Source organism: Schistocerca nitens, chromosome 9 (assembly GCF_023898315.1).
Source record: "Schistocerca nitens isolate TAMUIC-IGC-003100 chromosome 9, iqSchNite1.1, whole genome shotgun sequence".
NCBI lineage: Eukaryota > Metazoa > Arthropoda > Insecta > Orthoptera > Acrididae > Schistocerca > Schistocerca nitens.
In genome coordinates this window covers 864,755-878,264 of record NC_064622.1, presented here as the reverse complement: position 1 = coordinate 878,264, position 13,510 = coordinate 864,755, and the positions used below count along the sequence as shown (strand labels likewise).

General features: G+C 39.6%; 1 protein-coding gene across 2 annotated transcripts in view; it reads right to left on the bottom strand.

Moving 5' to 3' along the window:
* LOC126203589 (odorant-binding protein 59a) overlaps positions 1 to 13,510 on the bottom strand; it is a 259,433-nt gene that overhangs the window by 135,439 nt on the left and 110,484 nt on the right. For both annotated transcript variants that reach the window (XM_049937950.1, XM_049937951.1), the window contains exon 3: positions 6,756 to 6,981. In XM_049937950.1, the coding sequence (XP_049793907.1) occupies positions 6,756 to 6,981 (226 nt within the window). The remainder of the gene's footprint in view (positions 1 to 6,755; positions 6,982 to 13,510) is intronic.

The following is a 13,510-nucleotide window of genomic DNA, read 5'->3' as shown; positions in this document are numbered from 1 at the left end:
ACAGAAAAATGTCCAAATTTCGAAAATGGTTAAAGTTACCGATCTGATATTCAACACATATTGATTTAGTATTACTCCTGACATGCTAGAACCGTTTCAGGTTATTTACTTTATTTTTAAAGTATTGCGCAACATTTATGACGTCAGAGCTAGTTACAGCAGACTGGCTGGCACACAATGGAAAGACTGCTGTGAATTTACTACGGCGTGAGAAGGCTGCTTCCCTACAATGTGCTCGAGTCCACATGGTCAAAAAACTGAGCATCAGGTCTGGTGGGTGAGTAAGGTGAATTTGGTGCATGAAAATGTCCATCGTTAGTTTGCAAGTGAGGCAAAACCGGAATAGGTTGATAGCGGTTGATAGCGTGTACATTTTGAAAAAAAGGGCAGTGTTGCACATGGCACGACTGTAACCAATCTTTGAGGATATATGTCAACCTTTCTATAAAGGACTAGATACAAAGTCAGGAACCAGTACTAAGTGAGGGATGTTGGAATATGCTACAGCTCCCTACCCGTCACTCCTGTAGCGGCCTCAATGACAAGAGTCCATTAATTACAGTGTGCACAGAAGTACTGAAGCAGGCACTCTGCCCTCACTCCATACACAAAGAAATTCAGAAGAAACTCGAATGTGAGGATACAATGAAGTACCCTCTGCTATGGACATCAAACTTATTTACAAATATGGATAGAGATGTAGATAAAGTTACAAATTTATGTTTATTGTCATTACATGCATTATTGTTATTTTCATTGTAACAGTCACTTTGGCATTTCATAGCTCCTTTCATTGTTATTCTGTTTCATCGTCTTTCAGTAAGTAATATGTATATTGTGTTAATGGAAAATCTTGGTAAAATTTATATAATGTAGTGGTACGAGTAATGGCTCACCAAATAGTAGATGAACTGACTGATCAATAAACGCAAAAAATAAGACTGAAAGCAAATGATGTACATGACCACACACCTATATGACTACACTATACTGACTGAAGACACTGGCCATGACAGCTGTTCTGCACCTTGACTGGGGCGGGGGGTTGTTTAATGAGGAGTGGGCAAGGACAGAAAGGCAGCAGAGGGCAAGAGGAAGGGTTTGAGAATGGTGGGTGATGACTCCGAGGAAGACAGCAGGTACGAGGGATAGGAATGCAGGAGGGTGAGGCTACATGCATGTGGGACAAGTATGCAACATGGACACCAGAACCAGTCAGTTTGTGCAGTGCATGATGACAATGACATGGAGGAGTGGAGTGTCAGGGGTTGTCAGAACAGAGGGAGGAGAGACTGCAGGAATGAGTGTGTGTGCAGGATGAGTGAAATTAGGGTCCTGGGGCAGAGTGGAGGTGGATGTGGGACAGAGGCAAGGACAAATTGATACTAGATGGGTAAATGGATTAAGGATGATCTAGTGTTTGGAGGATGGATCTAGGTGGAACAGGTTCTGAAGCAGACATTGAAATTTAGTGAGTTGTAATCACAGTGTGTTCTGCCACTGGGTAGTCATCTCTGCTCTGGGCCACAGATTGGCAGTGGCTATGCATTACATCCTGGTCAGGCAGAGATTCCAAAATCAGATACTGGACTCTAAGGTGTACCCAGGAGCATATATAGACTCAGATCATAATTTAGCAAGATGAAGAGTATGCTGAAATTTAAGAGACTAGTCAGGAAGAATCAATTCACAAAGAAGAGGGATACCAAAGAACTAAGAAATGAAGAGGTACACTTGGAGTTCTCTGAGGCTATAGATACAATGGTGATGAAAAGCTCAGTAGATAGTTCAGTTGAAGAGGAATGGACATCTCTAAAAAGGGCAGTCACAGAAGCTGTAAAGAAAAACATAGGTACAAAGAAGGTAACTGCAAAGAAATCACTTGTAACAGGTGAAACCCTGAGTTCACTTTTGAAAACAGGGAGTACAAAAATGTTAAGGAAAATTCAGGAATACAGATATAAAAGTTCAAAAATGGTTCAAATGGCTCTGAGCACTATGGGACTCAACTGCTGAGGTCATTAGTCCCCTAGAACTTAGAACTAGTTAAACCTAACTAACCTAAGGACATCACACACATCCATGCCCGAGGCAGGATTCGAACCTGCGACCGTAGCGGTCTCGCGGTTCCAGACTGCAGCGCCAGAACCGCGCGGCCACTTCGGCCGGCACAGATATACAAGTCACTTAGGAATGAAATAAATAGAAAGTGCAGGGAAACTAAGGAGAAAGGGCTGCCTGAAAAATGTGAAGAGATAAAAAAAGAAATGATGGTGAAAAGGATTGAATCAACATATAAATAACTCAAAACAACTTTCGGTGAAGTTAGATGCAAGGGTGCTAATATCAAGGGTGTACTGAGAAGTCAATTGATAAATCTGGAGGAGAGAGTGTGTAAGTAGAAAGTGTACATTGAAGGCCTCCATGTGAGGAAGGACTTGTCTGATGACATGATAGATGAAGGAACAGGAGTCAATATAGAACAGATAGGGGATCCAGTATTAAAATCAGGATTTAAAAGAGCTTTGGAAGACTTAAGATTGAGTAATGCAAAAGAGATAGATAACATTCCATCAGAATTTCTAAAATCATGGCGGGAAGTGTGTAAAGGGACACCCTCTTCTAACATCATCTTTCTTCAACAGAAGTTATCGATACCAAAAATATATTTTATCTTTTAAACAGGTTAATATTATCTCAGTTGTTTCACTAAAAGAACTTCATATCATTTTGTATATGATGTATTATATTTCAGGCTAAAATGTATAAAAAGAAATTATTTTATTTTCCTTGTCACAATCAATATGTACTATCTCTATAAGTAGCATTAAAATTACTCTTCTTTTAGAAACATTTGAAATTACAAAATATCTGGCACACTTAAAATTCCTGTTATTAATTGCATGATCTGACACTAATTATTAAATTTATTTATGGATTTGTTTATAAAATAATAATAGAAATTAATAAAATTCATTTTTCAACAAAATTTGAAGCTCTTCAGAATACTGTTAATACTGCAGAATGGAGTAGTAGTGGGCATGCCTCTGATGTGATCGGATATGTTTTTAATTTTGGCAATAACAATGTAATTTTTGGTAATGAAGTGGAAATGGCAAAGAGAGTGTGAGATAGAAAAAAGGGAAAAAATAAAAAACAAGATAAAAAACAGGCAATTCTTTGGTAGTTATTACGCCAATTGGAACCATGAAAAACAATAAAGTCAAAAATTTCAGCCTTAAGAATCAGCCCCTAGATGTGAAGAACTGGAGCCAACTATGAGAAAAGAAGATAAGTAAAGAAGTTTATTGTAAATCTTACTTCTCTTGAAGCTTATTAAAAGAAGTGAGTGACTATCAACAAATGATGTGAGTGAGGGTAAGATTACAAGTGGCAACAAACAGACTAATCACGTTGGTGTGTAGGTTCAGTTTAATGATATACCATCTCACTTTTTGAAAAATGTCAACCACACAATTCCAAAGATTGCAAGAGCCAAAAGTGTGAGAATTATTGTACAATCAGATTAACAACTCATGCATCTAAGTTACTGACAAGAATAATATGCAGCAGAATATAAAAGAAAATTGAGAACGTGTTAGATGACAAACAGTTTGGCTTTAGGAAAGGTAAAGACACCAGAAAGGCAATTCTGACATTTCAGCTGATAATGGAAGCAAAACTAAAGAAAAACAAGACATGTTCATAGGACATGTCAACTTACAAAAAGCAGATGTGAGAAATTCCAAGAAAAGTAGGGGTAAGTTACAGGGAAACAAATAATGTGCAATATGTACAAGCACCAAGTGGGAACAATAAGACTGGAAGACCAAGAGCAAAGTGCCCAAATGAAAAGGATGTAAGGCAGGGATGTAGTCTTTCACCATACTTTTCAATCTATACATTGAAGAAGCAATTATGGGAATAAAAGAAATGTACAGGAGTAGAATTAAAATTCGAGGTGAAAGAATATCAATGATAAGATTTACTGATGACATTGGTATCCTCAGTGAGAAAGAAAATGTAGCACAGGACATGTTGAATGGAATGAAAATTCTAAGGAGTACTGAATACAGACTGAGAGTAAATCAAAGAAAGACAAAAGTGTTGAGAAGTAGCTAAAATCAGAACAGCAAGTAACTTTGAGTAATGACTGGTGATCATGAATTTACCTGTTACCTAGGAAAAAAAAAAAAAAAAAAAAAAAAAAAAAAAACATGGCAGATGGAGCATGAAGGACATAGAAAGCAGATTAGCACTGGCAAAGAGAAGTCTTCTAGCATCAAACATAGGTCTTAATCTGAGGAAGAAATTTCTAAGAATATACATTTGGAGCACAACAATGGTGACAGTGAAACATGGACTGTGAGAAAACTGCAACAGACGAAAACTGAAGCATTTCAGATGTGGTGCTATAAAAGAATGTTGAAAATTAGGTGGAGTGATAAGGTAAGAAATGAGAAGGTTCTCCACAGAGTCAGTGAGGAAATGAATATATGGTAAACATCAACAAGAAGAAGAGATGGGATGACAGGACATATTGTAAAACATCACAAAATAACTTACGCGATACTTAGATGAAGCTGTAGAGGGTAAAAATTGCAGAGGAAGACAGAAACTGGAATACATCCAGCAAAAAATTGAGGAAGTACGTTGCAAGTGCTACTCTGAGATGGAAAGGTTGGCACAGGAGAAAAATTTGTGGTGGGCTGCATCAAATCAGTCAGAAAAAAGGCTGAGGGGAAAGGGGGGCGTGGGTGGGGGGGGGCGGGGGGGGGGGGGGACAAAGCATTTAGGTTGACAACTGAACTGGGCTTATCCTATTAAAGGCAGTCCATCTGAATGAATGACCACTGTCAAACTGTGGCTATGAGCTGAGTTGACCGCCAAGTTGCAGGACATACTGCTGGTATGATTTCAATGGCTGCTTCACAACCTCTTCCATCTGGACCTTTTCCCCAACATCAGTTTCTCTGAACTATGAAGATGGAAGTTGTCCCTAGAACACATCCTTCATTCCTATAATCCGTCTGTCCTAATTCAGCTAGTTCATTCCCCTCATTTATCTCCACTCAGCACCAGGACTCCAGTTTCACTCATTCTGTGCCCACACTTTCTTCCTTCCAGTCTCCCATTTATCTGTTACATCACTACCTTCCAGTCCACCCCCACGCCTCCCCCTCCCATCCCACGCCCATGTCATTGTCATCATGTATTGCATGAGCTCACCAGTAGCAGTGTCCATGTCACATTTTTATCCTGTGCACATGCTACCTTCTATCCAAACATAGCCATGTTTTCCTGATTCCCCCCCAGTGGCCTTTCTACCCTCACATACTCTGCCAGACACAACCCTTCATCCCAGTCAAGGTACAAAACTGCAGTCCTGACACAGTGCATACAGGCGGCACAACATAGCCACGCAGGAGTATGCATTTGTGCGCATGTGTGTGTGTGTGTGTGTGTGTGTGTGTGTGTGTGTGTGTGTGTACTTTACCTGACCCTGCAATACATCCTACATTCCTGTAACCATTCTAGCCTCAACCTTCATTAGTCACTGTCCTCACCCCTCCAAATCCTTTCCTGTTCCCATCCGGCACTACACAGCCATCATATCACCACACCTCTCCTTTTCCGCTCCCCTCCTCCCCACCTCTACCCAGCCCTCTGCCTAACCTGCAGTATTTCACTGTCCATCACCCCCACCAAACTATCCCTCCCCCTCCCCATCCCAGCCTCCTCCTTATCCCCACCCAGTTGCCACTCCCATCATGCACTGGTGCTGATGCTCGCAGTGTGGTTTCAGTTGCCTGAGAGTACAGTCATGTGTATGAGTTGTATTTGTGTGAATGTGTGTGTGCACATATGTGTGTCTATTGTTGATGAAGGACCATGGCCAAAATCTTTAATAGTGAGAGTCTTTTTGTTGTGCATATCTGCGACTCAGCATCTCCACTATATGCTGAGTAGCACACAGAGAGAGAGAGAGAGAGAGAGAGAGAGAGAGACATACAACAAATTTTTGCAAGCATCTCTGACTTGTGGAGGTGGTGAGCCAATATTGCTGTTACTATCATGGTGCTGCTGGACCCAATTTGCCAAAATATTGCTTTAAACATTTAGTGCACTTTAGTCACAATGCAATTAAAACCTGTACCATGTATAACGGTTAGCTCTTAAACAGTATTATTGTAAAGAAGGTTCCACTAAAAGAACCTGCAGAATTTTCCAGTTCTGTCTTTGCTGATGACATCTACTGGCTGTTCCATTACTGTATGACTAACTACCAGTATATAATTTTGAATGGTGAATTCTATAAGAAAGAAAATGTGGCAATGAAAGATCATTTCCCCTGATGGTTTCAAAAGAGGAACTTGTACACTTTTTGATTCATGCAATACTATGTGTCTGATTTTCTTATTGTGTAGTTGAACCACTTGTGTTAAATGTAATTTATCCTCTATCCACTTGCTTTAAGATACTAATGTTAATAACTGTGTGGATTTTCTCATTGTATTGTTGAACCACTTTGTTAGATATAGTTTACTTTACATCCACTTACTCTAAAATACTAATGCTGATCACTGTGTGTGGCACATACACAACATTATTGTTCTTCCCACACTTTTAAGGTAGCATTGTTGTGATATGCAAGTGAAGATTAGTACTGAATGTTTATTTTTGTATGTTGGTGATAAAGTTAGTGACAGAATACATTTTGTGTAATATAAATCATTTATGAGAAGTCCATTTACCTTCAGTTTCACTATTATAACCAGGGAAGGTCTGCCCCATACCACCACTGCTCCAGTTGTCATTGGTGTTCCCAAAATTATTTTTGTGATAATTGTTTCCATTCCTTTTATTTTCTCTGTCACTTCTGTTAAGCTCAGATCCTGACGTATTCTTCATACATATGGCAGCAACTTCTTGAAATTCATCTGGGTTTTGTGAATCTTCATCAGTATGACATTTTAGCCCCTTGATGATAGAACAAAAGAAATGTTATTACCAAATTACATTTTAGAATATTCACTAAAAGGTTTGCATTAAAGTTAATATAGTACTTTTTTATTTATACTTCTTTTTGAGTGTAGTCATATTGTAACAATATTGATACAATGGCATATTGTTATATGTCATATCTCCATATATCTGACTGACTGACTCATTGCCTAGTCTAAACTGCTAAGAACAGAAACTTGAAATTTGGAGAAGGTGTGGATGTTATACTTTAAGTGTCATTTAAGAAGGATTTTTTTGAAATCCCAACCCTAAGGAGGAGAAATAGGGAATAAAGGTGGCTTTTTTTTTTTTTTTTGAAAAATGTCTATATTAAGGCAGTATCGAAGCTAGACCTATGAAAATTGGTATTTGGTTTCTCTGTCTAAAATAAAGAACTATATGTTTCAGCATTTTTGGAAATTTAACCCTACAGGTGTAAAATACGGGTGAAATCTTTTTTTAAAATAGATCATTATTAAAGAACTTCTAAATTATTTTTAAGGGTACATCTGTGAACATTGGTATTTGACTTCTCAGTTACAAATAAAAACATACATGTTTCAGTGTTTTTCGAAATTGAACCTCTAAGTGGGTGGAATAAGAGGTGAGATTTTTTTATGAAAATATTTTATTATGAAAGCATTTTTACAGCTAAATCTACTAAAATTTAAATTTGGCTTCTCAGTTAGAAATAAAAAGAATATATATTTCACTGTTTTTGGAAATTCAACCCCTATGCGAGTGAAACTGGGGATGAAAGTTTACATGGAAATATTTCATTATATGAGCATTTTTGAAGCTAAACCTTTGAAAACTGGTGTTTTGCTTCTCTGTTGAAAAAATATGTTTTTCACTGTTTTTGGAAATTTAGCCCCTAAAGGGGTGAAATAGGGTCAGACTGATTCACTGATGGCCAAGTGGTTCTAGGTGCTGCAGTCTGGAACCACCCGACTGCTATGGTCGCAATTTCGAATCCTGCCTCGGGTATAGATGTGTGTGATGTCCTTAGGTTAGTTAGGTTTAAGTAGTTCTAAGTTCTAGGGGACTGATGACCTCAGAAGTTGTCCCATAGTGCTCAGAGTCTTTTTTTTTTTTTTTTTTTTTTTTTTTTTCCCACTGACTCTTCATCATCCAGCCCAGACTGCTAAGCACAGAAACATGAACTTCAGCACTAGTTCATGCTGCAGCCACTCAGTGGCATGTGTGTACTGGTGTGTCTGCTTGTGCTCCACATGTCAGCCAGTTACATGGGTCATGTTGGGTGTACTTGACTTGTGGCTGCCTGAGCACTTATATTGTATGTTATATTTTGCAGTTTTGTTATTGGCATTATGGTTGTTCGTAACAGCATTTTTACCCATATATTGTCCCTCTCATTTCTATGGTGCATATCTGGCATTCATAGTAGGTTGTCAGGGTATATTTTCCATCTATGCATGTGTATTTATAAATTTAGTCTTGTTTTTTTCAGTCTGGCTATGTTTACCTCAAGTTTTACTGGTCAGTCACTCATTTCTCGTCTCACCTACAAATGCTCTCTCATACTGATGAATAAACTTGTTAGGTGTTCTACATGACTTGTATGGTTTAGTTGTACTTAATAAGTATTTTATACTCATGGTTTACAACATTAATGGCTCTTCCAATATTAAACAATATTAAATAATTTTCATGACTAATGATGGAAGCTGAAGAAATGAATTAAAATGATAAAAATGAAACTCAAATATCTTGAGGAAAATTTAATTATAAGTTAAATAATTTTGTATAGTGTCCTACTTAATCTTTGTTGTTACAGTAGCACCTGAAGGTGGTATTAGTGTCCTGGGATCCAGCTAGCATACATGCCTTTATCCAGATATAGGACCTTTGAAATTACAGCTGCAGTGGATTGTATTCACTACGAACAATTATATGGGAATTAGAAGGATGTACAATACGATCTACATACTGGTACATAAGAAAAAATAAATGTGTGAGGTACCGGTCGAGCTGTGGGGCACTGAAAATATTCGAAGTTCAGAGTTGCCGTGGCTGAGCTGGGGCCTCTCAGCGGGTCACAGCCTGGCAGCAACCACGTGCTGCCAAACGTTAGCTTAGCAAGAGGGATAGCACCAGAGCATGGTCCAGCTGTGTAGCTGGGAATTCCATGGTGGCACTGAGTCGATGAAGGAGACGTGCCAGGAATGCCAAAGATGGCGAACTTTGTCAAACATTAATGGCAGACATTTCACAGTTCGTATAGAAATTAATAGAAGCCAGATGAATCATGATACCTCAAAAAGAATGTGGTATTGGGAAGGGAGTGAGACAGGGTTGTAGCCTCTCCCCAATGTTATTCAATCTGTATATTGAGCAAGCAGTGAAGGAAACAAAAGAAAAATTCGGAGTAGGTATTAAAATCCATGGAGAAGAAATAAAAACCTTGAGGTTCGCTGATGACATTGTAATTCTGTCAGAGACAGCAAAGGACTTGGAAGAGCAGTTGAACAGAATGGATAGCGTCTTGAAAGGGGGATTTAAAATGGACATCAACAAAAGCAAAACGAGGATAATGGAATGTAGTCGAATTAAGTCGGGAGATGCTGTGGGTATTAGATTAGCAAATGTGACACTTAAAGTAGTAAAGGAGTTTTGCTATTTGGGGAGCAAAATAACTGATGATGGTCAAAGTAGAGAGAATATAAAATGTAGACTGGCAATGGCAAGGAAAGCGTTTCTGAAGAAGATAAATTTGTTAACATCGAGTATTGATTTATGTGTCAGGAAGTCATTTCTGAAAGTATTTGTATGGAGTGTAGCCATGTATGGAAGTGAAAAATGGACAATAAATAGTTTGGACAAGAAGAGAATAGAAGCTTTCGAAGTGTGGTGCTAAAGAAGAATGCTGAGGATTAGATGGGTAGATCACATAACTAATGAGGAGGTATTGAATAGGATTGGGGAGAAGAGAAGTTTGTGGCACAACTTGACAAGAAGAAGGGATCAATTGGTAGGACATGTTCTGAGGCATCAAGGGATCTCCAATTTAGCATTGGAGGGCAGCGTGTAGGGTAAAAATCGTAGAGGGAGACCAAGAGATGAATACACCAAGCAGATTCAGAAGGATGTAGGTTGCAGTAGGTACTGGGAGATGAAGAAGCTTGCACAGGATAGAGTAGCATGGAGAGCTGCATCAAACCAGTCTCAGGACTGAAGACTACAACAACAACAACCCAATTCACAAAAGTATTCCTACTATCATACTCATCATTTAAAGTCATTAAGATAGTACCTGCAGATTTGATTTAACTGCAATCTTTCATTTATAAATTTCTACGTTACATTCGCAATTGCCTAGTGATAGGAACCTTCAACCATTTGATTCATGTGTATATTCATATTGTATACTGTAGACTCAGCAGTTTTTGGCTTGTAATGAAGCAACAACATACCCCAGCCCATAGAGAACGAAACCAGCCAAAACTTTTAATAAATTTTGGAATAAGGCATAACAGATGTGGATCCAAAATGAATTTTTAAATGGGCCAAGTTACAGGTATGTTGATGGGATGATGAGAGATTTTTGCAAGTGCAAACTTGGCAAGCTTCTGCATGTGAAAAATCCGTTCTGGGTTTTAATGGAAATCAGCACGTTAAAAATGTGACTACCCGAAGATTTGCCGTGGGGTCTTGTCCATAGTCCCTGTGATTCCATGGATGAATTTCTAGAATTTTGCAGAAAAATTAGAGAGAGCGTTGAAGTTCAAACCTCATAGTAAACCGGGCAGTAGTTATCAAAATGGAAAACCAGATAATCATCACCAAAATAATAATCATGAGAGTAATCAAAGGAATTCTCAAGGAGATAGTAGCTGGAATGAGCAGAATGGTTGGACAATGAACAGGAATGATAACTTCCATGAACAGGATCCAAGGAAACAATGAAGATTTGAGGGGGGAAATTTGTGCAAAGCACAATCGTGTAGCAACTGGTCAGGAAACTAATGTTCACCATATCTCAGGTCCAGGGATGGTGATCTAAACAGGTGATGAGAAGGACTGGAGGTATTGGTAATGGTAGGTCTAGAGAAAGGCAACAAATATGTAATATGGAGTATGTTAAAGAGGAAGGCTATGTAGGTGGCTCTTTCAATAAAAGCAGACACGAACAATGGGAGCATACATTTGTGAGAGATTTAAGTAAAAGTAATGGGAATAAATTTGTAGGGAATGATATTGTTGTGACTTGCCAATCTTTCAAAGTGCCGCCGTGCAGTTACGCGCGTCCTCTACGTGCGGTGCTGTCTGCCAGCCATGCAGCAGCAGTGCCACCTAACCGGCCAGCCAGCCAACGGTCGCTAGCCTCGGACTCAGTTATGATTTGACTGTTAAAGTGTACACACGTCTTACTCTGTTTACTTGATCTGTGACTTTCATGTATTGCATCTTCCTTGAAATATATTTGTTCAACTTGAAGTTATAACAGTTGGCAACGAGGTAGTGATTTTTCTTTTCCATCATTGACCCACATGTTTCCATGGCTACTTTAGAGCAACTATTGCAAGGTCTCATAGAGCAGAAAACACTTTTCACAAATGCGATTCATGATTTCATCGCGGCATCAAACGCAGGGTATTTCTCGTCATTGTCTCTACCTCCTTCTCCTCCAGAAGACTGGTTTGATTACGAAAAATGTCTTCGACAGCAGTTCTTCGCATTTCATGTCGCGGATGAACAAACATGTAAGTCTTTGTTCCTTTCATGGATTTCACCTCAAATGTATCAGTTGTTGTCAAAATTGGCTCCTTTGAAATATCCTGCATCTTTGTCCTTTGCTGAAATGTCCTCACTTCTGTCCGTCTATTTTCAAAAGCAATCGCGTGTGGTAGCCTCTCGTGTTGCCTTTTATCGCTGTCAAAAACAGCCGTATCAATCCTATCATGGTAGGGCTGCTGAACTTCACAGCCTCAGTAGAAAGTGCCAATTTGTTACTGAAGTTCACAAAGAATCCTACGCCGATTCCATGGTACGGGATGCTATTATCCGATTGGCACCCGACAAAGAATTTAGGCAACGTGCCCTTCAGTTGGCAAATCTGACTCTAGATGAAGTCCTATACATCGCTCAGTCTTTTGAAATTTCTCACACCACTGGAGTGCTAATAGAGGCATGGGGCGACGTTGGGGAAATACAACCTCTGTGCGATGTTGACGAAGCCTGTGGCGTGTCCCCGCCGGCCAACGTGGCCGCAGTACGCTCCCAAGCACAGCCTCAGCCTAACCATAAACAAATCTCTAAGAAACTGCAGCAAAACCCACAGCAACTTCCTTCATGTCCACGGAGTTTTACGAAACATTCATGAGAAGATTGACCACAACGTTGGGCCGTTTGTCACGAATGCTAAAAAAAAGGGTCATGTGTCATCCGTTTGGAAATCCGACCGCATACATGATGTTCATGAACATGACGCTGATTCTGATTCTGTGTTGTCTGTCAAATGTACTTCTTCCCTTTCAGGGAAGTTATTCCTCACTGTCCAAATACTTGGTCGAGATGTTCGTATGCAGGTGGATACTGGTTCTGCTGCCACTATGATCAATTCTCAGATGTATCTTCAGTTGGGGTCTCCAATCCTGTCACCTGTCACTAGGCAATTACGGACTTACAATAAACAGAAGATTTCTCTCTTGGGACAATTTGATGCTGAGGTATCTTTCAAATCTGTCATTCGCACTGTTCCCATATTTGTGGTCAACCATAGTAACATGGAGAATCTTTTTGGTTTCGATGCCTTTCACGTTTTTGGGTTCTCCATAGATGACTCTGTCAATATCATCTCTGATGCTATTCCTTATGCTCAATTGGATTCCTTTTTGACGACATTTTCGTCCCTTTTTTCTCCTGGGTTAGGCTGTGCAAACAACTATGAAGCTCATATCTCGCTCAAACCCACTACTCAGCCTAAATTTTTTCGGGCTTGGCCCAGTCCTGTGGCCCTTTGTGACCAGGTCAAACGGGAGCTGGATTGTCTCACTGCTTCAGGGGTCTTGCTTCCTGTTACTTCAAGTGAGTGGTCCTCTCCTGTCATTGTCGTTGCTAAGCCAAATGGTGATTTCAAAGCCACTGGCGATTTCAAAGCCACTGTAAATGCTCAATGCTTTATCGACACTTACCCTATGCCTCAACCTGAAGAATTGTTCACTAAACTTGCTGGAGGCCAGTATTTTTCTATACTTGACCTGTCAGAAGCTTATCACCAACTTCCTCTCGATGCTGCTTCCCAGCAGTTTCTGGTCCTTAACGCACCTTTCGGCCTCTATCAATACCAATGATTGCCATTTGGGATTGCCAGTGTCCCTGCTCTCTTTCAGCAATTCATGGAACAATTATTGCTCACTGTCCCTGGGTGTATAAATTACCAGGACGACATTGTTGTCACTGGCTCCACCACTGAAAAACATCTTCAAAATCTCCGCACACTTTTTCATGTCTTACAGACTGCCGGTCTTAAGTGTAATCTTCA